At 40.8% G+C, this 27,964-nt stretch overlaps 4 protein-coding genes across 4 annotated transcripts; 1 reads left to right on the plus strand and 3 right to left on the minus strand.

Moving 5' to 3' along the window:
• Nucleotides 1–407: 407 nt before the first annotated feature.
• Nucleotides 408–4,682, minus strand: LOC134880475 (extracellular calcium-sensing receptor-like). Its single transcript, XM_063907420.1, has 13 exons — nt 4,435–4,682; nt 4,075–4,235; nt 3,776–3,906; nt 3,511–3,663; nt 3,225–3,425; nt 2,810–3,059; nt 2,478–2,665; nt 2,250–2,380; nt 2,011–2,107; nt 1,749–1,872; nt 1,149–1,621; nt 977–1,057; nt 408–770 (listed from the first exon to the last, which is right to left on the minus strand). Exons 1-13 carry the CDS (start codon nt 4,680–4,682, stop codon nt 408–410), a joined length of 2,601 nt encoding a protein of 866 aa, XP_063763490.1.
• A 1,038-nt stretch (nt 4,683–5,720) lies between these two features.
• LOC134880852 (extracellular calcium-sensing receptor-like) lies at nt 5,721–10,416 on the minus strand. Its single transcript, XM_063907961.1, is given in 10 exon segments — nt 5,721–6,631; nt 6,709–6,832; nt 7,356–7,577; nt 7,711–7,916; nt 8,753–8,851; nt 8,854–9,012; nt 9,015–9,046; nt 9,277–9,566; nt 9,654–9,948; nt 10,388–10,416. Coding segments are annotated over 10 exon segments (2,367 nt in total).
• A 1,212-nt stretch (nt 10,417–11,628) lies between these two features.
• On the minus strand, nt 11,629–17,230 carry LOC134880262 (extracellular calcium-sensing receptor-like). Its single transcript, XM_063907069.1, has 8 exons — nt 17,109–17,230; nt 16,380–16,674; nt 16,011–16,300; nt 15,488–15,783; nt 13,928–14,133; nt 13,573–13,794; nt 12,942–13,065; nt 11,629–12,865 (listed from the first exon to the last, which is right to left on the minus strand). The coding sequence occupies exons 1-8, from the start codon at nt 17,213–17,215 to the stop codon at nt 11,955–11,957; spliced, it is 2,451 nt and encodes an 816-aa protein (XP_063763139.1). The 5' UTR covers nt 17,216–17,230; the 3' UTR covers nt 11,629–11,954.
• A 6,243-nt stretch (nt 17,231–23,473) lies between these two features.
• On the plus strand, nt 23,474–27,686 carry LOC134880261 (extracellular calcium-sensing receptor-like). The gene is given in 10 exon segments (XM_063907068.1): nt 23,474–23,762; nt 23,999–24,085; nt 24,295–24,564; nt 24,732–24,753; nt 24,756–24,931; nt 25,015–25,290; nt 25,622–25,849; nt 25,956–26,079; nt 26,273–26,325; nt 26,327–27,686. Coding segments are annotated over 10 exon segments (2,370 nt in total). The 5' UTR covers nt 23,474–23,495; the 3' UTR covers nt 27,194–27,686.
• The last annotated feature ends 278 nt before the right edge of the window (nt 27,687–27,964 follow it).

Genomic DNA, 27,964 nt, shown 5'->3' on the forward strand with positions numbered 1-27,964 from the left:
AGATATTCAGTAAAATTATAAGGTAGTAACTGTGTCCTTGTAAAGGTCTTAAAGGTTCTGCTCAAGTAAATGTTGATTCTGTTTCAAATCACTGTCACACAATTGATACAGGACCACTACCAAGACTATGTTTTTGATTCATCATGAAAGGACAATGTTTCCCATCCATCAGAAATTAATCCAGGATCAGGACCATGACTGTGATCCGTCCCCTAATCAAGTGTAAGGTGGCTCAAGTGAAAGAGAAGAGTAGTCCCTAATTGAAGCATGTTACATGTGGCAATTCATTTTATTTCAATTTCAAATATCCAAACATTTTTCATTTGATTTTAACACATATTTTTACATTTTTTAATTAAAGATGTTGTGCCTCTGTTTGCTAAAAATGACCAATTACAACATATCTGTTAAGGTCTTGTGAGGTGTCTTCCAGTCATGCCTTTTTTTATGTTTCTTTGAGGCTGCAATAAGATTATATAACATTTGGGAACAAAAATGCAAAGTAACAGTCCAAAACTGGACGCTAATATAGCAAAAACTTCCACAGCCACAGTGAACTTCCCAGGAGAGCTGACATAAGCTGGGATGAAAGAAATCCAAACGGCCAAGAAGATAAGCATGCTGAAAGTGATGAGCTTCGCCTCATTGAAGGTATCGGGAAGCTTGCGTCCCAGAAACGCCAGGAGAAGGCAGATGAAGGCCAGAAAACCAATGTAGCCCAGGACCAGATAAAATCCAGGGGGCCATGGCTCCTTACATTCCACAACGATCTAAATATGTCCAACAATACATGGAGACTGCTCAATTAATACATGTAGCACAATTGGTGTAAGGACGTGAAATGACAAATGTAATTAGGTTATGTTTGGTTCCTGTCTTTTCTCAATAACAATTATTAGAGCCATGAAGTGTAGGATGTTAACTGTTTTAAGGGACCTTGTAGTAGTTTCAATGAAGTCACTATGGTACTTCTTACTTTTCCTGTTGAGGCTTGGTAGTTTGGGTTCTTGAATGGGAAGGAAGGTGCGCCCAAAAGCCAACCAGCACACAGACAAACCTGAGGGCAAGATGAAAATATTTTTATTATGTAAAAACACACAAAAACGGTCACAAGTTGAGGTCATATATTGGTTGTAACACCCTCCTACCTGAGGAGCTATAGTGCAGATTATCAGAGACCTCTGTTGAGAGGGCCCAAACAGCTTGAGAGCCTTGGAAGCATATATATTAGCCCGGAAGGCCAAGAGAACCACAATGGTCTTCACAAGGAGACAAGACAGACAGAGGACAAAGCTAATCGCAAATGTTGCCTGGCGGAGTCTACATGTCCAAACGGAAGGCTGTCCAATAAACACCAAGGAACATAAGAAGCAGAGCTTGAGTGACAGAAGAAGCAGGAAACTTATTTCTGAGTTGTTTGCCTTCACAACGGGTGTGGTACGGAAACGGTGAAAGACAACAGTTACAATGGTTGTCAGGATGACACCCAGCAGTGTCAGTGCAACCAGGATGATACCCATGGTGTCGTGGAAAGACAAGAATTCTTCAACTCCAGCCACACATTTCACCTTTCCTTTGTCTGGCCAATGATATTCAGGGCATTTTGTGCACTCAGTCGATCCTATGGAGATACAGAAACTGTGTAAATGCACACTACATCTTTGCATCCATCAGACATTTCTTGACGTCTCCAATCCCACTTTGAAGTTAAAAAATATATGAATACAAAAAAAACATTTATAGGATACCAGTCTGGTTGCTGATTTCTCCATCTGCACAGGGCAAACAATCAAAACAGCAGCGGGGCTCTCCTAAACGTCTGGCCTGCCTGCTGCCGGGGAGGCATGGAGCACTGCACTGAGATGAGGGCACCTTGACAGATAAAGGTGTCAAATTACACACCAACATTTGCACAGTTTTTCACTGAAGAAAAATGACAACAATGATCAGGAAATACTCAAAATGGTATATTAGGTAAAGACATTTTAGGGGATGAACAGTATGAGCCACCTGTGACTGTCCCCCTGCCCAGACAATGGTGCTTTGATCTATCTGCAATTGTTGTCTGAATGGAGCCGAACCGTCATAGCTTCCCACTTTGAGAAATCTAAATACAGCATGAAAAACATTTCAAATCAGTCCCAACAATGGTATACTATGTATGATAACCCAGTTCCATGTCTAAATAGCCACAACACATATAAATATACTGCATATATAAATATTATCAATCTCGATTTGTAGTCCACCTTATTTTACCATTGCTGTCCTTCTGCCAGTTAATGATGTCATAGAGAGGGACTGGCTCTCCATTTGAGTCAAAATATACCTTCTCCTCAAATTGGTTGGTGAAATTCACTTTCTTCAGATGTTGCAGCAACTGTGAGAGAAAGAAAAGAGAAAAAAAACGAAAGAATACAATAGAGAATGACATAAATAAGATAAATGATTGTAAATGATGTGGTGGTTTCATCCACCTGAGTAGAAGTAAATGATTTGCTGTGACCTGCAGAATCTGATTTCAGTAAAGTGTGCAGAGCATGGGCGATGGCATATACGGCTTTGTAGACATTATATGATATTCTGACCTTAGATACATCATTATAACTGCTTTCAGTGAACCTCAGATCCTCTAAACCAGTGCATACAGGCTTTTCAGCAGCACCTTTGTAAGTTGACCCCTTAAAAGACATTGTTTGGTCAATAACAGGCCTGACCAAGGGCAAATAATTGTTTTGAGAATCAGATTTGTAACCAAAAGCAGCCAATTCCATGGTATTCACAGTGTCTCTTTTCTTTTCTTTGAAGCTTTCCCCTGTAAACTCTAGCCTGCAGCCAAACAGCTCTTCCCAGAACATGTTGACAAATTCCAATCCCGGTTTGGGAGAGGGACGGACATTCAACAGGAACTCTTTCAAGCCAGGTATCATGACTCCAGGGAAGGAGAAGCCCAGTGTGCCTTCTAGGAGAGGATGGAAGTGGGGAGAGGTCAGCAGGCTAGCGGTGACCCAAGCTTCACTTGCCACCCACTGAATCCCTGTCACATTTCTCTCAGCCAGCTGGAAAATAAAACATACTTTAAAAATGTCATGTGAGGAACGCACATATGAGCATCATCACACACATTATTTTAATATTCCTAATAATCATATTGTTTAAAATATGTTAAATAAATCATATAAATATAGGCCTATGCAGATACATTCAATTTGATTTAGACTAACCTCTAAGAACAAATCCAGCAGCTGTCCCTCTGTTGCAAAGACCACCACAACCCGTGCAGTTGAACTCTGCAGCCTGTTGGCAATGTCTTGTATCCCAGCCACAGACGGTGTTTTTGGGATAATCAGATGAAATGCCACACACCCACCTTGTTTTCTAAACTGACTAGAAAATGCTTGGATGCCATATTGACTGTAGTCATCCTGAAATATATAGAGACATGTTTTGTTAATATTTATAATGTGTTTGAATGACACAAAGTGGGAGAAAAAAATTGTTTTATCTCACCGTGGTCCCAATAGTGCCCACCCAGAGCCAGTTAAAGAAGGTGACCAGCTGAACAAGACCTCTAACTTGAAAGAGATCACTAGGCACAGTCCGCAAGAATGACGGGTATGAATCCTTGTCAGTAAGACAAGTACAAGTGGCAAAAAAGCTCACCTATGGAGATAAAGTGTATTTAGATAAGAGAAAAGCTAAACCAAAAACAGTATTAACTTGACTACAGTTCATGCAAAAAGAAAGAACTGTGAATGTTTCTTTTCTTTCTTACCAGTGGGAGGTTGAAAGGACCGAGTGTGTGAGCTACAGCTCTTGTGGGGGAAGAGGATGCAAGGCCAATCACAGCAGGTACGGGAGAATCCATCAGACATGAGGGCAAAGTCTGAAGTGGAATAAGCCTGTCTGTTCTCTTCTCTGTGACATTTTCATTTATGTAATTAAAACAATTTTCAAGGCTGTGAGACGTTGCTTTTGTCTTTACTGCATCCGATCCAGTACACCTGTCCTTTATCCTTTCTTTTTCAGTTTCTACCATTTGATTCACCTCGTCCATCACAACTTTAGGGTGACTGACTAAAGACATAAGAGCTTGCAGGCTGGTGTGTACATGGTCACAGCTGTCCATTATCCGGTAGCCTAGTTTAACACCTGGTAACAGGCTTGTATTACGGTTAATTTCCTCCACTGCAAAGACCATGGTCATCATCCAGCGGAAAGCTCTATGATCAAAGCTGCAACGATTTGAAAAAAATCAGTGCAATCCATGTAATTTATCGTGACATAGGGAAAGACAGTATACAGATTAAGAGCAATATAGAGATGCACACCACAGTCAGATGAAAATATTTAAAATTCTTAATTATGTAAAAATAAATAAAAATGAAAAACTTTAATAGCATGGGGCTGTGTCATCAGTATCTTCACACTTACCCACTGCAAGGTGTGAGCTGGGGTTTGCTGCGGTAGCTGTTCTGCAGCTTAGGAGCTACAAAATGCAGAGGGAACAGCCCTCCAATCAAAACATCCCCTTCCGACTGCAGGGCCAAAGGCTCACTGTCTGCCAGTTTCACACACTGAGGTAAGCTAGAATCTTGCTCTATCCCCAAACTCCTTTGCCTGTCTGTTACAGTCTCTTCTTCTTTCAACATACCTCTCTCTATACCATCTTTACTTCCCATCACACTTTTGGGAACATCAGAAACCAATGGAAAAACCAGACTAAATAAGGAACAAAGAACCAGCCAGGTAGGAGCTCCGGCAAGGGTAAAGTGCAGTGTACATACTGACCCAAAAAAAGGCTGCATCTGTATGTTAGCAGGAAACAATGGTCCATCAAAATGATATGAAAGACAAATGAAGTATTCTATATAAAAACTGTTATGCTAATATGCTTTTGTATATGAGTCATCTTCAGTTTAACCAATCACAATGAAACACAATGTCACAGGTAAGGACTATGGACGTTTCATGTGAAATGTGTTTGAGGCTTGACTTTTATTGATGTGATTCATTATTACATTTCATTTCAAAATATCAATTCCAGGTTACCTTTGAGAAGATACATTGATGACACAAAATGCATTAATTCCATTTGAACAATTGTATTGTATTTCATTTTTGCCTTTTAAGACCCAAATGATTATAACCCTAACATACCACCTACTGCTGGCTTCAACATATTGTAAAGCTAAGGTGCATGTTATAATATTCCATATGCTTATGACTGATACATATCTCAGCATTTTTGGGTGATTTAGCCAGTGTACCATTTTCCAAAAGTTGATTTTTGAAATAAATGTGATTATTCTATCACTTAAACTGTGTATGTGATTTTTTATTTTTCAAACTGACACTTTTTGATTATTTGGAAATTCAAACACATTTTAAGAACTTGTTGAAGGATTTGTGGATTAAGGGATGATGTATTTTCTGCTTTGGCAATAAACATTTTAGCAATGTAAACACCTTTTCTTTTGATTATACTGTATTTAATAATTTGGGGGAAATGTAAATTAAGTACCACACACGGTGTGTCTTATTCATTTTATTTTCTATTTTCAGCACCTGATAAAAAATATTTGTAAGATAGCCTATTAATAGTAAATAATTATTACAATTAGTAAAACATTGAGCATAAAAGAAACTCCAATAGGAATATGTAAATCAACAAGGAAAGACTATGTTGAATGTGTACAGTATAAGCTTTATAAAGCCATCTACATTTTTTCCAAGCCCCGGCTCATTAAATGTTTCTTTGTGTTTTTCTCAGGCTTAAATAAAATAATGAAACATTTTGGAGCGAATATACAAATAATTAGCCCAAAGCTGGAGGCCAGGATGGCAAATATCTCCACAGCCACAGTAAATTTCCCAGGAGAACTGACATATGCTGGGATAAAGGTGATCCAGACTGCACAGAATATCAACATGCTGAATGTGATAAGCTTGGCTTCATTGAAGTTATCAGGTAGTTTCCGAGCTAGGACAGCTAACACAAAGCAGAAGACAGCCAGTAAGCCTATATACCCAAGTACAGCCCAGAACCCCAAAGATGATCCTAATGCGCACTCCAGGATGATTCTCTCCTTGTATGTGGTTAGGTTTTTCATTGGAAAAGGCGGACTAAGAACTAACCAAATAGTACATATCAAAACTTGAACAAACGTGAAAGACACTACAGTCAATCTTTGCTGTGAGGGCCCAAACCATTTCATCAATTTACTACCTGGAAGTGTAGCTTTGAAGGCCGTCAAAACTACTATAGTTTTTCCAAGAACACAGGACATGCAGAGGACAAATGTGATCCCAAACGCTGTGTGTCGCAGCATGCAGGACCACTCTGAGGGTGCTCCAATGAAAGTTAATGAACATAGGAAACATAGAGTCAGGGAGAAGAGCAGCAAGAAGCTCAGCTCAGAGTTGTTGGCCCTGACTATTGGTGATGTCCTGTGACGATAGAACACAGCCGCAGTTATAATGGCTAGAACGGCACCACCGCTTGAAAAAGCAGCCAAGACGATTCCAAGGGCTTCGTTGAAGGAAAGAAACTCTACGGGTTTGGGAAGACACGTATCTCTCTTTGCATTAGGCCAGAATTCCTTTGGGCAAGGGAAACAATCAAAGGAATCTGAAAAAAATAAAAGGGCTTTCAGCAGTTGAAATGTATGTTTTATGTTGTAGATATGCATTAAAAAAAACAAATACCTGTAGCATTGCTTATCTCTCCCTCAGGACATGGTATACAATCATAACAGCAGATGGGTTTTCCTTTCTGAAGCACTTTACGAGTTCCTGAAGGACAGCTGTCGGTGCACACTGACACAGGCACCTGTCACATACAGTATATACAAATTAACCCACATGTAGTCAGGTGTGCTCTGAAGCTCTAATGATAAAAGAAGAGGTTCCTGTTTTTTCTCACAATGTTTTCTTTCGTTTTTTTCAATTTTGTATTGTCAACCGCACTGCTAAGGGATAATCCTACAGGTTTTGTGAAAGAAAATCAGCTAAAGCTAAAATAGGATTCAGCAGACTTGGAAAATGATCAAGTGATTATCTTATCTAGATAACAGTCTTTTATACAAACATTTTTTTGTGTCACTCTTCTCCACTACAGCTTAGCAATGCACACCTAGGAAAATAAATTAATAAATAAAAAGTAAGTAAACGTGTATTCTAAATAATAAAACATAACATTTCCTAGAAAAATTCTCCCTTATTATTTGTAACATTTGAATTTGGAGAATAAACAATTTCAGAGACCATGAACTCTTTATAATAACGAAGGACATCATACCCTTGAGATGATATGAAAATGTAATATGTTAAATTATTGCTTTAGGGCTCCTTACTTGTGTGCCACCCTCCACCCAGGTGAGGTTCCTGTTGATAAGAAACTCCTGGCCCACCGGCAGAGATGAATCGTATTGCCCCACAGTCACCAACTCAATGCTGCCATTCTCATTTATTTGCCAGTTTACCAGCTCGTATGTGGCCACAGGATCCCCGTTGGCATCAAATGACACATCATAACCATTTTGGGAAAAATTTACTTTTTTCAGCTGATTAAGAACCTAGGGATGAATAAACAAAGTGAGTGAAGGGGATAAAATGAATCATTTCAAATGAAATTAGAAATTAATTTGATGAAAGAGATGTGCAGCTTAACAAGAACATTGGGGGGTTCACATTATTCTTTTTACTGACCTCTTTGGGCTCTAGCTTAGTGAACTTATCACACAGTGTAGTAGAGTCTGTTTTCTGACACACTGCGTTATGAATAGCATGCGCTATTGCATAAACAGCCTTGTACACCATGTTAGTGATTCGAAGCTGAGATGTGTCAGTGTATGAGCTCTGGAGCGTCTTTATGTCTTCAGTTCCATCACACACACTCCTGTCTGTGGCTGCACCTAAAAACACAGAGACAGAGGAAGGTGTTTTTAGCCATGACAATTACATGTATTCATTCTTATGTGTGTATTGTGTTATTTAACCTGCCAAACCTGCATTGCAAAAGCATTATGTCTTTAGCGTTGAGATTTATTGTTACGACATGCTAATTTTAAATCACATTACTTGTTTATTTTCGACTGTCAGCATCTCACATTTGCACAAATCAGTTATCAGACAAATACATACAATTATAAAGCCAAACATGTCTTCCATTAATTGAATACTGACTTGTTTTAATGATGCATGATGGACACTAGAACCAGCAGTACAGGATAATCAATGACCTTTATCACAATAGTAATAAACGTTCTGCCCTCTGCTGTCTGGTAGAGGGTAACACACTAACAGGCTTACACACTTTGATTTGACACGCCATGAGACTGCTGAACTCTTGAGCTCATGACTTCGATACTGTCACTTTACATTTATATACTTTTACATACTCTTTAAGTCATCTTCATATGCATTTACACAATACCGTTTTTTATACAGTAGTACGTGTCATAAAGCATACCTTTATTACATTAATATTTACATTCCATCTGCTTTATTTTATAATTGCTGTAAACCTGTCAACAAATGTATACCAAAGGTTATATATATGTTTTATCTGACGTATATTTTAACTCTGCAATATATTTTTGGGATAAGAATATATTAGAGCTTGATGTTTTATTTATTTTATTCAACGTATATATTAGGGAATTTTTAAAGGACACTTTACCTAAATAAAACACAATCAAGACACTACTGTGAGTGTCATGTTAGCTTAAAATTGGGAGAATTTTCTCACTTTTTACCAGCCTGCAGTTGAATGCTTCCTCCCAGAACTCGGTAAGCAATGGGGAGGCAGCCACTTTAGAGGGAGAGAGATCCAGCAAGAAGTCCTCAGACCTGGGATGACAGATTGTTCAATGCCAAATCCTACGGCTCCAGCACAGAGACTGAACCTCAGCATGTCTGGGGCGGTTACCCAGGACTCACTACCTATCCACTGGCGAGGTGGAGAAGGCTTGCTGGACAGCACCTCCAGCAGAATCCTCATGTCTCCAAGGAAGTAAATGCCACCACAACCTTAGCCGTTGACCTGTAGGATGGTCAATGACAAAACATATAATAGTTAGAATATATATGTATATATGAATATTGTCTTTTATAACAATATAAGTCATAAGTATGAAGACCATAAGAAAAAACACAAAAGATGAGAAACATATATTGACACATTTCCTGGTATAATAAAAACATGTTCCATCATTTTCAGTGCAAAGGGTCATGGTCAGCACACAACAAAAGCAGAATGAGTGATGTAGAAACCTGCGGATAACGTCAGCTACTCTCTCAATCCGGCTACGTGGTTGAATCCGATGGAAAGACTCAGAGTATTCCACACAGATCCCCTCTTTACGTGCTGCATGCAGGAAAGACGCCATTCCATTGTTACCATAGTCCGAATCCGACCGGACTGCACCTATCCAAGTCCAGCCAAAGCGTTTAACCAATTTGGCCAGCGCGTCAGCCTGGAATTGATCACTCGGGATTGTTCTGAAGAAACTCGGGTATTGCTGCTTATCAGACAGGCATGCACACGTGGCAAAGTGGCTCACCTAAAGAAAACAACAGTTGTTTACCGGGACAGAGGAAAAACAAGTGAGGGACTCACACACAGTTTCCCAGAAATTCTTAATATTTACTTGAGGAATGTTGAAGCGCCCGATGATGCGCGACATACTGATGGATGGCGTGGACCCAGACTCACCAACGATGGCCATCAACATACCAGACTGCGAGCATTTGTCGCCGGTATTAAACACCGGGTCCAGGCCCCCTGAAAGCTGAAATGCAACATGCACCGCCACGGACACCGAGGCACAAGAGTCGTAGATCTCATAACCAAGCTTGATGCCCGGAAGCAGCTCCGTGCTGTTGTTAATCTGATCGATGGCGAAGACCATTGCACGTGAGAAGCGCAGTTCACGGTAGTCGATGCTGCACAAAGACATCGGTGTTACTGTTCACACTTCAACTTTAACAAATAATACGTGATAGACTAAAGAGAACTGCAGTTCAAATGTATGTTCTGATAACGAATAGCATCTCTGTAGGCTTTATGTGAACCCATTAAACACACATCAAATTAAAATGTGTCAATCACACCTGGTTTCCCAAATTCACAATAACTTTGCTGAATTGATTCAATGGTCAATTTAACTTTAGTTACAAATCTCTCTTTTAAATATGGTGAAGTATGTATAAATCAGTTAAACTATAACGTTTATGAAAGAGAAAAACATATCCACATTATCCAAAACAAAAAACATTTATAAATCATTTGACTTTAGTGTTTACCACACAGTACTTTGCAACACAAATTCACAATATACACATCAATATACTGTATATCCCCACAGTCTATCCCTGTACTAACCTCCCTGTGCATCTTAATGACTCAGGCATGGTGGTGTAGTTAGGATTCACTGCATGCATTTGGTAGTGTATGGAGAAAACACCCCCAATAACATAGTCACCGTCCATAGAGAATGCAGGTTGACGAGTGGTACCTTGTAGCTTACATGTCACAAATGAAGCCTCAGTGCTAAGCACAGCACCAGTCCTATACCCTGTTTGCCCAACCGTTGGTTTAATGCCATCCCCAAAACTATTAAAAACAAGAGCTGAGTTAAGCTCACACAAACCTATAGACAGTATCAGACCAATAAGAGCAGACATCTCCATGATCAATTGTCTGCAAGTGGGCAAACTGTACTGTATGTGTTTTCACTGGTTTATAAAGATTTTCAGACAATGCTTCCCTCCTTCTACCATACGTCACCTTGCTATACGTCAGAGAGAGCATGCCCAGGCCCAGTGTTGACAAGTTTAATTGCTTCTTTGTTATATTTTATATGTACCTTTTCTTCAAATAATCATCATTTTGGATGGATGACCAACTACCCTAATCCAAATCCATCACAGCAGAACTGGCCATGACAAGCCAGATATTGTCCTAAAATGATCAAAATATTGTACATGTTTTATGTTTTTTCAGGGATCAGTATTTGATTTTCAGAGAAGGAGGTGGGTGGTTGATTATGAATAGTCTTGTTTTGTTGTTATTGTTGCTGATTGTTCCCCATTTTTTAAGCTTTACTTGTCTTTTTAAAAAAGGAGCTTAAATGTTGTCTTAGATTCTTGTGACTATTGCTTCGTGGTTTCAGAACAACGCTGTTGTTGAGCAGTGCGTCCAAAGTGCTGAAACAGTGCAGTGCAGATTTACATAGATACTCAAAGCGATTTTGACCTGGTTGATTTTTGTGGTAATACAACATTTGAACCCAATTCCATACAACAGGAGCAATCCAAGGACTAAAAGATAATTACACATCCACATGTGATTAATTATTACATTTCATTTCAAACTATTTTATTAAAAGGTTGTTAAGTGTCTATTACTAAGACTGGAAGATTTCCAGGTTACTTTGAGAAGATACATTTAAGGAAGAAATGCACTTCATGAAATTCAATTTGAACAATTGCATTTTATTTTAATTTGTGCCTTTTAAGACCCAGATGATTCATAAATATCAGAATACTCCAACCAAACAAACCCACACCAACCACCTGTGTAAGTTTTTTATTAGTCAGACTAAACTATGTTTAACCCTTTTGATTATTTGGAATTTCAAACAAATTTTAAGAACTTGTTGAAGGATTTGTGGACTAAGGGATTTGTATTTTCCGCTTGGCAATAAAGGTTTTAGGAATTTAATCAGCTTTGTTTTGACTATACTGTATTTAATATTTTTGGGGAAATGTCAATTAAGTACTATTCTCAGCACCTGATGAAAATGTCTTTGTAAAATAGGCTATTAGTCATTTCAAAATGACATTACAATTAGTAAAACATTGAGCATAAACGAAACTCCAATAGGAATATTTAAATCAACAAGGAAAGACTATGTTGAATGTGCACAGTATAAGCTTTATAAAGCCATCTACATTTTTTCCAAGCCCCGGCTCATTAAATGTTTCTTTGTGTTTTTCTCAGGCTTAAATAAAATAATGAAACATTTTGGAGCAAATATACAAATAATTAGCCCAAAACTGGAGGCCAGAATGGCAAATATCTCCACAGCCACAGTAAATTTCCCAGGAGAACTGACATATGCTGGGATAAAGGTGATCCAGACTGCACAGAATATCAACATGCTGAATGTGATAAGCTTGGCTTCATTGAAGTTATCAGGTAGTTTCCGAGCTAGGACAGCTAACACAAAGCAGAAGACAGCCAGTAAGCCTATATACCCAAGTACAGCCCAGAACCCCAAAGATGATCCTAATGCGCACTCCAGGATGATTCTCTCCTTGTATGTGGTTAGGTTTTTCATTGGAAAAGGCGGACTAAGAACTAACCAAATAGCACATATCAAAACTTGAATAAACGTGAAAGACACTACAGTCAATCTTTGCTGTGAGGGCCCAAACCATTTCCTCATTTTACTACCTGGAAGTGTAGCTTTGAAGGCCGTCAAAACTACTATAGTTTTTCCAAGAACACAGGACATGCAGAGGACAAATGTGATCCCAAACGCTGTGTGTCGCAGCATGCAGGACCACTCCGAGGGTGCTCCAATGAAAGTTAATGAACATAGGAAACATAGAGTCAGGGAGAATAGCAGCAAGAAGCTCAGCTCAGAGTTGTTGGCCCTGACTATTGGTGATGTCCTGTGACGATAGAACACAGCCGCTGTTATAATGGCTAGAACGGCACCACCGATTGAAAAAGCAGCCAAGACGATTCCAAGGGCTTCGTTGAAGGAAAGAAACTCTACGGGTTTGGGAAGACACGTATCTCTCTTTGCATTAGGCCAGAATTCCTTTGGGCAAGGGAAACAATCAAAGGAATCTGAAAAAAATAAAAGGGCTTTCAGCAGTTGAAATGTATGTTTTATGTTGTAGATATGCATTAAAAAAACAAATACCTGTAGCATTGCTTATCTCTCCCTCAGGACATGGTATACAATCATAACAGCAGATGGGTTTTCCTTTCTGAAGCACTTTACGAGTTCCTGAAGGACAGCTGTCGGTGCACACTGACACAGGCACCTGTCACATACAGTATATACAAATTAACTCACATGTAGTCAGGTGTGCTCTGAAGCTCTAATGATAAATTGAAAGATTCATGTTTTTTCTCGCTGTGTTTTTTTTTTGTGTCTTTTAGATTTCTGTATTGTCCACCGCACTGCTAAGGGATAAAAGTCCACCATTTTCGTATAAGAAAATCAGCTAAAGCTAAAATAGGTTTCGGCAGAAAATGTAAGTGATTATCTAGATAACCATCTTTTATACAACTTTTATGTGTCACTCTTCTCCACTGCAGCTGAGCAATGCCCACCTTGAAAAATAAATAAAAACTAAGAAAACCTGTATTTTAAATAATAAAACTTAACATTTCTTATTAAAAGTGCTCTCTAATTTTTTGTAACATTTGAATTTGGACAGAATAAACAATTTCAGAGACCATGAACTCTTTAAAATAACAAAGGACATCATACCCTTGAGATGATATGAAAATGTAATATGTTAAATTATTGCTTTAGGGCTCCTTACTTGTGTACCACCCTCCACCCAGGTGAGGTTCCTGTTGATAAGAAACTCCTGGCCCACCGGCAGCGATGAATCGTATTGCCCCACAGTCACCAACTCAATGCTGCCATTCTCATTTATTTGCCAGTTTACCAGCTCGTATGTGGCCACAGGATCCCCGTTGGCATCAAATGACACATCATAACCATTTTGGGAAAAATTTACTTTTTTCAGCTGATTAAGAACCTAGGGATGAATAAACAAAGAGAGTGAAGGGGATAAAATGAATCATTTCAAATGAAATTAGAAATTAATTTGATGAAAGAGATGTGCAGCTTAACAAGAACATTGGGGGGTTCACATTATTCTTTTTACTGACCTCTTTGGGCTCTAGCTTAGTGAACTTATCACACAGTGGAGTAGAATCTGTTTTCTGACACACTGCGTTATGAATAGCATGCGCTATTGCATAAACAGCCTTGTACACCATGTTAGTGATTCGAAGCTGAGATGTGTCAGTGTATGAGCTCTGGAGCGTCTTTATGTCTTCAGTTCCATCACACACACTCCTGTCTGTGGCTGCACCTAAAACACAGAGACAGAGGAAGGTGCTTATCAGCCATGAGTATTACACTTATTCATTGTGTTATTTAACCTGCCAAACCTGCATTGCAAAAACGTTGTCTTTAGCATTGAGATTTATTCTCACAACATTTTAATTTTAAATCATATTTCAAAGCACTGTTTCGCAGACTTTCTATCTGTTTTTTACGTAATTGTTCCTATTTTCAAATGTCAGCAGCTCAAATTAACACATATCAGTCATCAGACAAATACTTAAAATTATATAAGGCAAAATATGTCTACCTTTAATTAATGACTTTACTGATAGACACAAGAACCATCAGTTAAGGATAATCAGACACCCTAGTCACACTAGAAATACACGTTCTGCCCTCTGCAGTTTGGTAGATGGTAACACACTAACAGGCCTACACGCCTTGAATAAACACGCCATAAGACTGCCGAACTCTTGAGTTCCTGACTTTGATACTGTCACTTTAAATGTATATACATTTACATAGTCTTTAAGTCATCTACAAATGTGTGTACAAACAGCTCCGGAAAAAATTAAAAGATCACTCCAAATATTTCTTAAATCTCAGTCTCGACATGTATTGCAGCCATTCCAGTGTCTGTTGAATTCCAACAAAGAGAAATGTAGTCAGTAGTTTATAGAATACAATAACAGTAAAAGTAATAATTTAACTCAAACACATACTAATAGTAATAATAGTAAGACCTGAGAAACTGATAATGCTGCAGTGGTCTCTTAATTTTTTCTGTATCTGATCTGTATATTGTCTCAAAACATACATTTACTACATTCCTGTTTACATTTCATCCACTTTATTTTACATTAACTGTAAACCTTTCAACAAACATACTCCACTTTGTATATTATATTTTACATATATTTTAAACCTGCACTATATGTTTGAGATTAGCATTTTCAAGAGCGTGATTTAGTTTTTATTTAGCGTTCATTTTATGAGCATTTTGAAGGGAGACTTTGCCTAAATTGTTGTGCATTGAGCAATATAGACCTTTAAACTTTAAATCAAACAAATAAACGGTCTAGAGTCAGTGTATAATATAATATAATATAATTATGATGTATGTTATGTACAATATTTTGCACAGCATTGTTCCTAAACATGACCTGAACATCACATTGTGAGGTCATTCACAGAGATTCACTTTATGTCCACCTCATATATTTGATTAGAAATATTAGGTTTTTCTTATCAGTCAAAATCTGGAGTTTGGTCTCTAAGAGGGGAGCTTCACTTAGACAGAACTATTCAAAACTAACACAATAAAGACACTACTGTGAGTGTCATGTTTTTTTGTTTTTTTATTATCACAATTGTCTCACTTTTTACCAGCCTGCAGTTGAATGCTTCCTCCCAGAACTTGGTAAGCAATGGGGAGGCAGCCACTTTAGAGGGAGAGAGATCCAGCAAGAAGTCCCTCAGACCTGGGATGACAGATTGTTCAATGCCAAATCCTACGGCTCCAGCACAGAAACTGAACCTCAGCATGTCTGGGTCGGTTACCCAGGACTCACTACCTATCCACTGGCGAGGTGGAGAAGGCTTGCTGGACAGCACCTCCAGCAGAATCCTCATGTCTCCAGGGGAAGTAAATGCCACCACAACCTTAGCCGTTGACCTGGAGGAATGTTCCATGACATATAAAAAGAATAGTTAGAATATATATATGAATATTGTCTTTTATAACAATATAAGTCATAAGTATGAAGACAAAAAAAAAAACATAAGAGATGAGAAACAGATATATTGACACATTTCCTGGTGTAATAAAAACATGTTCCATCATTTTCAGTGCAAAGGGTCATGGTCAGCACACAACAAAAGCAGAATGAGTGATGTAGAAACCTGCGGATAACGTCAGCTACTCTCTCAATCCGGCTACGTGGTTGAATCCGATGGAAAGACTCAGAGTATTCCACACAGATCCCCTCTTTACGTGCTGCATGCAGGAAAGACTCCATTCCATTGTTACCATAGTCCGAATCTGACCGGACCGCACCTATCCAAGTCCAGCCAAAGTGTTTAACCAGCTTGGCCAGCGCGTCAGCCTGGAATTGATCACTCGGGATTGTTCTGAAGAAACTCGGGTATTGCTGCTTGTCAGACAGGCATGCACACGTGGCAAAGTGGCTCACCTAAAGAAAACAACAGTTGTTTACCTGGACAATAAGTGAGGGACTCACACACAGTTTCCCAGAAATTCTTAATATTTACTTGAGGAATGTTGAAGCGCCCGATGATGCGCGACATACTGATGGATGGCGTGGACCCAGACTCACCAACGATGGCCATCAACATACCAGACTGCGAGCATTTGTCGCCGGTATTAAACACCGGGTCCAGGCCCCCTGAAAGCTGAAATGCAACATGCACCGCCACGGACACCGAGGCACAAGAGTCGTAGATCTCATAACCAAGCTTGATGCCCGGAAGCAGCTCCGTGCTGTTGTTAATCTGATCGATGGCGAAGACCATTGCACGTGAGAAGCGCAGTTCACGGTAGTCGATGCTGCACAAAGACATCGGTGTTACTGTTCAAACTTCAACATGAACAAATATACGTGATAGACTAAAAAGAACTGCAGTTCAAATGTATGTTCTGATAACGAATAGCATCTAGGCTTTATGTGAACCCATTAAACAGACATCAAATTAAAATGTGTCAAACACACCTGGTTTCACAAATTCACAATAACTTTGCTGAATTGATTCAATGGTCAATTTAACTTTAGTTACAAATCTCTCTTTTAAAAATGTGAAGTATGTATAAATCAGTTAAACTGTGACGTTTTATGAAAGGGAATAAAATATCCACATTATCCAAAACAAAAAACATTTATAAATAATTTGACTTTAGTGTTTACCACACAGTACTTTGCAACACAAATTCACAATATACACATCAATATACTGTATATCCCCACAGTCTATCCCTGTACTAACCTCCCTGTGCATCTTAGTGGCTCAGGCATGGTGGTGTAGTTATGCTTCATGGTTTGCATTTGGTAGTGTATGGAGAAAACACCCCCAATAACATAGTCACCGTCCATAGAGAATGCAGGTTGATGAGTGGTACCTTGTAGCTTACATGTCACATTTGAAGCCTTGGTGCTAAGCACAGCACCAGTCCTGTGCCCTGCTAGCCCCGCCGTTGGTTTCATGCCATTCCGTAAACTATTAAAAACAAGGGCTGAGTTAAGCTCACACAAACCTATAGACAGTATCAGACCAATAAGAGCAGACATCTCCATGATCAACTGTCTGTAAGTGGGCAAACTGTACTGTATGTGTTTTCACTGGTTTATAAAGATTTTCAGACAATTCTTCCCTCCTTCTACCATACGTCACTCATCTATATTGATTTACATCAGAGAGAGCATGCCCATGCCCAGTGGTGACAAGATGTAGTTCTTCTTTGTTATTTATATATAACTTTTCTTCAAATAATCATAATTTTGGATGGATGACCAAATACCCTAATCCAAAGCCATCACAGCAGAACTGGCCATGACAAGCCAGACATCGTCCTAAAATGGTCAAAATATTGTACATGTTTTATGTTTTTTCAAGGATCAGTATTTGATTTTCAGAAAAGAAAGTGGGTGGTTGATTATGAATTGAAAAGAATTGTTAAAGGAGCTGTGATGCTGAGACTATGTTTCCGGTGGCAACCACTGTAGAATGTCCGATTAGAACAATAAAAGGAAACGGTGTCCAAAGAAATGAGTCTTTATTGAGTCTTCACACCCACAACACAGAGTAAGAATGATCAATGTGTGATCAGAGTTTGTATGTATTTATGTGTGTGATTCACTAGATGCACGCACACCATCAAACACAAAAGAATCAAATTACTTCAACAGTCAGCCTGCAACAGCTGGACTTCGATCCCACTCCTGAAGATGCCAGAAAAGGAAGAGGTCCTAATGAAACCTCAGCTTTATAGTGCTCAGCCATAGGTGGCCAATTAACTGCCTGACCAAAATAACAATAGCACAACTTACACATTACCAAAATAATATGAATCGATGGGCTTTTGTACAGCCGCCCCCAAATCTGTTGTACGGATTTGCTTCTAAAAGTCCTTCTCTCCATGGTCGTCTGGAAATGCAGGCAACTTAATCAGTCTAGCCACCGGGCGAAGATAGGTGCGATCCTTCACTTTAACTTCTGCTGCCCTTACTCTTCCATCGGAGCCAGGGCAGACCGTCTTCACTGTTCCAACAAGCCAGAGGGCCCTTGGAGACTGAGGATCCACAATCATTACGACTGTGCCGACGGTCAAATCGTCTTTCTCCTTTTGCCACTTCTGACGTGTCTGTTGGGCAGGCAAGTACTGTCGGATGAATCTGGACCAAAACTGGTCAGCCAGAACTTGACTGTGCCGCCATCTCCTGCGAGTGAGTAGCTCAGACTCTGGGTAGATCACCTGAGGTAGAGAGCTGTCGGGCCGCCCCATGAGAAGAGTATTTGGAGTCACGGGGTCTGGATCTGAGACGTCTGAGGATACGTAACCCAAAGGCTTGGAGTTAAGAATGCCTTCAATCTCAACCAGGACTGTCCTGAGTACTTCTTCTGGCACGGTCTGCGCTCCAACAACGGTGTACAGTGCTGCCTTTATGGACCGTATTTCCCTTTCCCAAGAGCCGCCAAAGTGGGGAGCACTTGGCGGGTTGTACTGGAAAGCGATCTGTTGTGCAGTCAGCTGCTCCTTCAGAGCTGGTTGGAGGGCCTGAAATGCCTCCTTCAGTTCGGTATCTCCACCCTTGAAATTCGTTCCATTATCACAGAGAATCTCATGTGGCTTTCCTCTTCTTGACACGAATCGCCGGAGTGACATGAGGAAAGAATCAGAGTCAATGCTTGCTAGCAGATCAATGTAGAGTGCCTTGGTAGTAAGGCACTTATACAATATGCCCCAGCGCTTTTCATTTCGCCTCCCGACTCTGATCTGAAAGGGACCAAAACAGTCGATTCCGGTGGAGTAAAATGCTGGCTTGTAGAGCCGGAGACTGGAGGGGGGCAAATCGGCCATTCTTGGGACCTCAGGCGTTCCGCGCCACTTACGACATTCGGGGCAACTGTGTTGGAATTTGCGAATTGCCTGCCTGCCTCTCAGGATCCAAAAGCGCCGCCTGATCTCCGCAAATACTCTCTCCGGACCAGGATGGTGCAGGTCTTGGTCGTAGCGCTTAATAATCAGCTTTGAGAGAGGATGGGAAGGATCTAGTACAATTGGGTGCTGTACTTCTTGACTTAGCTGATCACATCTACGCAGACGGCCTCCAACATGAATGAGCTGAGTGTTGGGGTCAAGCTCAGGGGCTAGCGTGACTAGCTTACTGTTTGATGTGACAGGGTTTCCAGACAGTAGCTGTGTCATGTCATCTGGGAAACTTTCGATCTGGGCTTGACGAAGAACATCCAGCTCAGCTTTCCTTAAGTCAGCCGCTGACGTATTCTCCGTATCAGAAGCCACCCCGTGAGGTGAGCAGGCTACCGCTTCAAGGAGTTCCTGGAAGGTGCTGTATTGACCGATGTCAAGTAGAGGTGGACCACTGTCGACGGTTGTGGCTCCGCAAAAGGTTTGTTTCCGCATCTCTTCAGGGACCTCAGCAGGATTTCCTGATGGCTGTTCAGGCCATGAAGTTTCTGGCTGTCTAAGGAAATCTGGGCCTTGGAGTGCCCATCCCAACTTGGTCTTGACCGCAGCCGGCCCTCCCGGTGGGCCCAGGCGAACAGGTTCAGTTGGGGTTATGAGGTGTGGATGGTCCGATCCAATGAGCAGCAAGGGCTGCGCACGGTCAATGGGCTGCAGAGGTAAGTTCTTCAAGTGACAATATGACTTCTTGAGGGCCGCAACAGGGTAAGTATGGGGTGCCAGACCTAGCTCTTTGGCTGTGAATGCTCTTTGAATGTGGAAGGTCTTACTTGGTTGGTTTGCAGGTGAAACTGTGAACGACACTGTGGCTCCAGGGATGACTCGCACATCTTGACGCACTGTACGCAAGGACAGCTCCTCAGGTAAACCTTGTAGGCCGAGCTGTTGTGCCGCTTCATACAGTAAGATGGTGCGCTCCGAGCCATCATCTAGCAGTGCATATGTGTCCAATGAGTTCTCACCATTCTTTAGGATGACCCGACTCATCTTCAGTAGCACCCTGCTGCTACCAGTAGGTCTGTCCACATAAAGGGTTTCAGCAGTGGAGCTGGTGGGTTTGGCACGCTCCATGGATCCAGTTGTGGCTTTCCTGAAAGTGGTGGTCTTACCGCTACCTCCGGTGTTCACCTCATGAAGGATTTCAAGATGTCGCTTGTCGCATTTCTTACATTTAGCCTTCAAAGTGCACTCGGAAGAGAAGTGTTCGCGTCCACACTTCCAACACCTCTGATTGGCCCGGATCCATTTCTCGATCTGCTCCTTGGACAGTAACTGAAAATTTGCACACTGATTCAGATAGTGCTGAGGTGTGTTGCAAAATGGGCAGAATTTCTTGGGCTTTTCTCGTGGCTGATCTGAACTACTTGACTGTAACTGAGATGGACACTCTTTTGGCTCACTGTTGTGAAGAACCATTGTGGACTGTGACTTTCGGTCCTTGCGGTGTTCTTTGTAGCTCTGATGTTCCTTACCGTGATCACCAGTGAACTGTGAACCATCAACTTGCACCCTTACCTCATATTTTAGCCAGTCAGCTAGGTCGAGAAGAGTTGGAATGGGAGTTCTTATGGGATTGATATACCTCCTAAAGCTTGCTCTTAAATCATGAGGCAACTTTCCCAGAAGCCGTGAAACATGAGATCCACACCACAGTTCGGTTCTTCCACTGCTGCCAAGTTGCTCCAACATCCCTACTAAAGCGCGCACTTTCAGTGCGAATTGACGAAAGGCCTTAGTGTCACCTGCCTTGACGTTCGGCTCCTCCATGAGCTTGGAGATGCGCTGAAGTGCAAGTTGGTGCGGTTGACCATATAACTCTGTGAGAGCCTCCATGGTGTCAGTATATGGATCCCTGCTGTGACTGTATGAATCAGCGATGAGCATTGCCTCTTCCAGTTTGAGGTGATCCAGTAGAATCTGAAACTTGAAGCGCTCTGTGGCATCGGGCGGAAGAAGGTTATCAAGAGCAACTTTGAGTCTTGCGAACTCACGAGGATCTTCATGAACGAAGTCAGGAATCTTTGGCTTCGGGCCCCGATATGAGTGCTCTCTCTCCACTGAAGGATGTCGAGAATGACGCCCAGGTGAGTAAGAGGGTTCGCGGCGTCGGCTTGACTCATATCCCCTTGGAGTGTCATATTTGTATTGGCTTGAATAGTCATGCCAATAGTCAGCAGGTATACTTGAATACTGGTGTTCCCGTGATGGAGAAGATCTGCGGGAACGATGTTGCCGGGGCCAATCCAGGTAAGGATCCTTCCGTGAAGATGAGCTGTAATGAGGAGGTGATTCTCTGCGGCGACTTGTCTGTCTGCTTGGGTAGTTTCTATCAGGAGATCTGCGGTCGCGGCTAGATGGCCGCCCCATCCTTTCTAGACCTCTGGCTATCTCATCAACTTCTCTTTCCCTTGCATGTAGCTTGCCCTCAGTCGCTGTCGGTTCTAATTTATGCCATGGAGGACGCGGATCCTGTTGATCTCTTGGAGACGTCTCCATACATTGTGAAACCGGCGAGCTTGATCTGGAGCCTGCAGCATAGCCTCTCATGCTATTACGCCTTGAAGGGGGGTAGGAAGAAGTGTGATAATGAGAATCTTTCTCCCTCATTTGGTCCAGACAGCGCCTCAACAGTGCATTCTCATCAGAAAGGATGCGGACACACCTCTCAAGCCCTGGGGAGTTTGACCTGTCTCTGTCTGGGTCTTCATGTGTTGTGGGTGACTCACTCTTCTTTGGTGTTGCCATTGTTAACTAGAGAAGTTTGCCAAATCCGGCTCGAAGGACCATGAAAAGAATTGTTAAAGGAGCTGTGATGCTGAGACTATGTTTCCGGTGGCAACCACTGTAGAATGTCCGATTAGAACAATAAAAGGAAACGGTGTCCAAAGAAATGAGTCTTTATTGAGTCTTCACACCCACAACACAGAGTAAGAATGATCAATGTGTGATCAGAGTTTGTATGTATTTATGTGTGTGGTTCACTAGATGCACGCACACCATCAAACACAAAAGAATCAAATTACTTCAACAGTCAGCCTGCAACAGCTGGACTTCGATCCCACTCCTGAAGATGCCAGAAAAGGAAGAGGTCCTAATGAAACCTCAGCTTTATAGTGCTCAGCCATAGGTGGCCAATTAACTGCCTGACCAAAATAACAATAGCACAACTTACACATTACCAAAATAATATGAATCGATGGGCTTTTGTACATGAATAGTCTTGTTTTTTGTTTTGTTTTTGCTCATTGTTGGCAAAAATCTTCTCCGGGATTCTTGTGACTATGTCTCAGCGATTTAAGAAGAACACTGTTTTTTGTGCAGGTTGTTCAGAGTGACAGAGGTTTAAGTTGCACCACAACTTCAAAATACAAACCAATTAAGGACCTCAGACAAAGTAATGAACAAGAAATACAGCAAATAAATAATGTCATCATGACATTGTCTGTAAATCTGGTTTCATATGTATGCCCTGCCCTTACAGCTATGCCTGTGCCCTGATGGGCGGTGTGAAACTCTGACGAAAACCAGCAAAGGACATGACTTAACCGTTCTTATAAAACTAAGTAACATTGCATGAAGCCAAGAAATGGGTGTAGGAAGGAGGGCCATTATGGGGGCATCTCTAAACACATTTCTGTTCTTTATGTTGTTCTTGTCTGAGTCTTCCTCTCTTTTCTCATCCTGTAAATTAAGGAAACAGTTTAATTTTAATGAGATGCACAAGGCTGGTGATGTGATCCTGGGTGGGCTTTTTGAGGTCCACTACACCTCTGTCTTCCCTGAGTCGACATTCACGTCAGAGCCAAATCAGCTCAGCTGCCAGGGGTAAGTTTCACACACATTAAGTAGACAACATTTGCCGATAATTATACAGCCCCAGAAAAATTAAGAGACCACTTCAGCATTATCATATTCTCTTGTTGAATTAGTTAGAGGAATGTGTTTGAGTTAACTGATTTTTTTATTGTATTCTATCAACTACTGACAGTTTTTCTCTCTGTTGAAATTCAACAAACACAGGCTGCCATACATGTAGAGATAAAGATTTAAGAAGAATTTGGAGTGTCTCTTAACTTGTTCCGGAGCTGTATATACTGTATATTGTTGAATAAATCATTAATGCCGACATTTTCATTGTTAGTTTTGACCCTCAAGGGTTTAGGCATGCCATGACCATGGCATATGCAATTGATGAGATCAACAAAAACCCCAACATTCTACAGAACGTGTCTCTGGGATACAGTCTTTATGACAACTGTGCCACACTTGTAATTGGATTCAGTGCTGCATTATCGTTGGCCAGCGGTCGAGAGGAGCAGTTTCTGCTTCAAGAGACCTGTTTAGGGCCCCCCCCAGTCTTGGGGATTGTGGGTGATTCCTTCTCAACATTTTCTATCGCCACATCTGATGTGATAGGTTTGTTCAAATTGCCCATGGTACGTTTCCTGTCTTCAGCTTTTGCTTTTGTTTTGAGGTTCCAAATTTGATTATACTTCACATTTTAAGGATGGGAAATATTAAATGAAATCTCAGGCTTTATTTGGTAGAAGTTATCTTTTTAATGCATATTTTAAAACAGTTAATTTGTAATAGCTGAATTTATTCATTTACCCTCATTTGAAGTAATAGTAAAAAAAAGTCCCTCTTGTGTGAATACTGTATCTCTTTATAGGTGAGTTACTTTGCCACATGTTCCTGCCTGAGTGATAGGCGGAGGTTTCCATCCTTCTTCAGAACAATCCCAAGTGATGCTTTCCAGGTGAAACAAACTATGTTATAGAAATGCAATAATTACTGTATGTTTGACTCAGAGTTTAGTGAGCTGTAATTTAGTGTACATGTACTGTGTTTTCATTGTGTATCCTTAATGAAACTATGTTGATATAGAAAATAGGTGTAATGGAATAAATGAACTCTCAATTTATTGTGAGACATGAACAGGTATCCCTGTGCTCTCTTTTTATTGAGGTGCGTGCTGTGATTCAGATTCTAAGACACTTTGGTTGGACTTGGGCCGGTCTGCTGGTCAGTGATGATGATTATGGCCGCCATGTTGCCCGATCCTTCCAATCTAACTTGGCTGAGTCTATTGGAGGTTGTCTGGCCTACTCTGAGATTTTGCCATGGGGTGACAACCCAGCTGAACTTAGGAGGATTGTTGATTTAATGAAGAAATCAACAGCTCGTGTGGTTATTGTGTTTGCACATCAGATCCACATGATTCAACTAATGGAAGAGGTATTTAGAGTAATATCTCTATCTCTATCTATTTTTATCTACCAATCCAACATATTAGTTTTAAATGTAATGTGGAGTAGTTTAAGTATTCATTCCTATTTAGTCGAGTCAAGCTATTTACAGTATACCTCAAACTGCAGAAATTGATTAGACAACAGCCATTACAGGTGATAAGGCAGAATGTGACAGGCCTCAGTGGATGGCCAGTGAAGCATGGACTACAGTAGCTGGGCTTCAGACCCCCCGCCTCATGCCGTACCTGGGTGGCACACTAGGAATTGCCATCCGCCGAGGAGAAATATCAGGGCTTAGGGATTTTCTATTAAAAACAAGTCCTGACAAGTCCAACAATCATAGAAATAGAATGGTAAGATTTGTAACCTTACAATCATATCTGTGCATTCAATAATTATAATTGCTATTTCTGTTAATACTTTGTTTCCATTTCAGGTAAGTCAGTTTTGGGAACACACATTTCAGTGTAAATTTGCACCACCTCCAGCAGAATGGGTGGAAGCTGGTGGAGCACTATGCACTGGGCAGGAAGATCTAGCAAGTGTGGAGACTGAGTTTTTGGATGTTTCAAGCCTAAGGCCAGAATACAATATTTACAAGGCTGTGTACGCCCTGGCATATGCCCTTGATGATATGCTGCGCTGTGTGCCAGGGAGAGGGCCTTTCAGTGGGCACAGCTGTGCTGATTTGCAAACACTGGACCCATGGCAGGTGTGATTTCAGTTGGCACTACACCTGTTTAGTTTTTGAAATCTCCTGCTTCATCTTGAGTTACTTAATGAAATATATTTTGGGAATGAAAACGTACTCCCCTGATTGTCTTTGAGTACAGGACAATATCTTTAATCATAGAACAATACAAAATGAAATTCCCTTTATTTCTTGTGACAAAAACAATTATTGAATGGCAACCGTGGTTGATGTCTTTGACTATGATACTTGAATATGTCATACAGAACGTCACAATACATGTGCAAAATCAACAAGTAAATGTTTTGTCTCGCCTTGTCTCATTGTATGTCTGTGTTGTATCCCTGTGTAGCTTATACATTACTTGGAAAAAGTCAACTTCACCACATCATTTGGGGATCAAGTGTCATTTGATGAGAATGGTGATGCCTTACCAATATATGACATCATGAACTGGCAGTGGCTCCCTGATGGAAAAACAAATGTTCAGAGAGTGGGTGTTGTTAAGAAGTCTGCCTCCAAAGGCGAGGAACTCACACTTGATGAACGTAAAATCTTCTGGAGCTTTGACTACAAACAGGTTAATCCTGGTTATTGTTTTTGTTTTTATGTTGGTACTATATGACACAAAGTAACACAATCAAACAGTGTGGAATAACTGTTCTATAACTTTTTGATCGTGACAGCCACCCCAGTCCGTGTGTAGTGAGAGCTGTTCTCCAGGTACACGCATGACCAGAAAAAAGGGCCAGCCTGTTTGCTGTTACGACTGTGTCCCTTGTTCTGAGGGAAAGTACAGCAATGAAACTGGTTGGTGTCATTATAAAACTATGTCCTAAACGAAGGTTGATTAGTTTGTTTTCAGGAATTGTCCCTTTCTTGGTGCCCCCCGTGTCAATAAAGCACATGCCAAGCACTGCAGACATAACGTGCAATAAAGTTTCAGGCATCAGTTTCCCATTCAGCTAAACTGTAAGTGTTCTCTTTTCCCTTATTTTTACAGACTCCATGGAGTGCAGCAGTTGTCCAGAGGACTTCTGGTCCAGCCCCCAGCAGTGACCAGTGTGTTCCTAAAGAAACTGAGTTCCTCTCTTATCAAGAGCCTCTTGGTATCTGTTTGACAACCGCCTCTTTACTCGGCACATGCATCTGTGCTGTTGTCCTAGGAATTTTTATTTATCATCGTAGTACACCCATGGTACGCGCCAACAATTCAGAACTGAGTTTCCTGCTCTTAGCATCACTTAAGCTGTGTTTCCTGTGTTCACTGCTGTTTATCGGCCATCCCAGACTTTGGAGGTGTCAACTGAGACATGCAGCATTTGGGATCAGCTTTGTGCTTTGTGTCTCTTGTATTCTTGTTAAAACCATGGTGGTTCTGGCTGTGTTCAAGGCCTCCAAGCCAGGAGGTGGAGCCAGTATGAAGTGGTTTGGTGCTGGACAGCAGAGAGGGACAGTTCTGCTTCTTACATCCATTCAGGCAGTGATCTGCACTGCTTGGCTGGTCTCCTCCTCACCTGCTCCTTATAAAAACACTCAATACTACAATGACAAGATAGTGTATGAGTGTGTAGTCGGGTCCACAGTTGGATTTGCAGTGTTACTGGGTTATATTGGCTTACTGGCTATAATTAGTTTCCTGTTAGCATTTATGGCAAGGAATCTTCCAGATAGCTTCAATGAGGCCAAACTCATCACATTTAGCATGCTGATCTTTTGTGCTGTGTGGGTGGCCTTTGTTCCAGCTTACATTAACTCCCCTGGCAAATATGCAGATGCAGTAGAAGTATTTGCCATCCTGGCCTCCAGCTTTGGCCTCTTGACGGCACTGTTCGGTCCCAAATGTTACATTATCCTGCTGAGACCAGAGAGGAACACAAAGAAAGCCATCATGGGTCGTGGAACAACCAAGATAGAAATGTAGCACGAACAGTAAAAATGTATACTGGACTGAGGCCTGGCTAACATATATAAAAACACGTTTTGTTATTTTTTCTTTCCTCTGCCCAAAAAGAAATCCTGTTCACACAAGCACTTAAATCCGCTATGACATTAAATGTCGCCATCATTGACATTGAAAATGTAATTCCTGACAATCATCACCTTTCTGGTTTTACATAAGCTGAATGTTTAGTGACCTAAGAGGCTGTTTTGGTGTGGACCAATGGCCATATAAATTGGTAGGGTTTGAAAAGACCCATGTGAGTGTTGCCTGAGGACTTAGTTATTTATTAAATGTAGATTTATGTTGATCTCTATTTCTAGAAGAAGTAATGACATTTGGAAATTAGAGTTTCCTTCTTTCCCTGTGTTTTAATGCAGTAACACAAGCAATTATATGAAAGTTTGATGTGAAGATACCATTTTCTAAGCAATGAAGCATAACTCATCTTAGGTTGCTCTTACTTTACCATCTGAATTGTACACCTTTCCTTCATCATTTAGAAGTTTTGCATTTGAGACGAACAGAATAAATATCATGCATTAACACAAATGGATTTTTTCATTATTATTCCTAGATTGATACCCTTTGTATTATTGTGTGTTCTAGCTTATGTGGCTTTCCTAAACAAACTAATATCCTTGGTGTGTTCCTTCTTCCATGGAGAAAACTTTAAAATATAAAATAAAAAATATGGTTATAGACTTATTTGCTGAAAATATTCATAAATCCTTAAAATGTGTACTTTGCCCT

The sequence above is a fragment of the Eleginops maclovinus genome, chromosome 18 (assembly GCF_036324505.1).
Source record: "Eleginops maclovinus isolate JMC-PN-2008 ecotype Puerto Natales chromosome 18, JC_Emac_rtc_rv5, whole genome shotgun sequence".
Classification (NCBI taxonomy): Eukaryota; Metazoa; Chordata; class Actinopteri; order Perciformes; family Eleginopidae; genus Eleginops; species Eleginops maclovinus.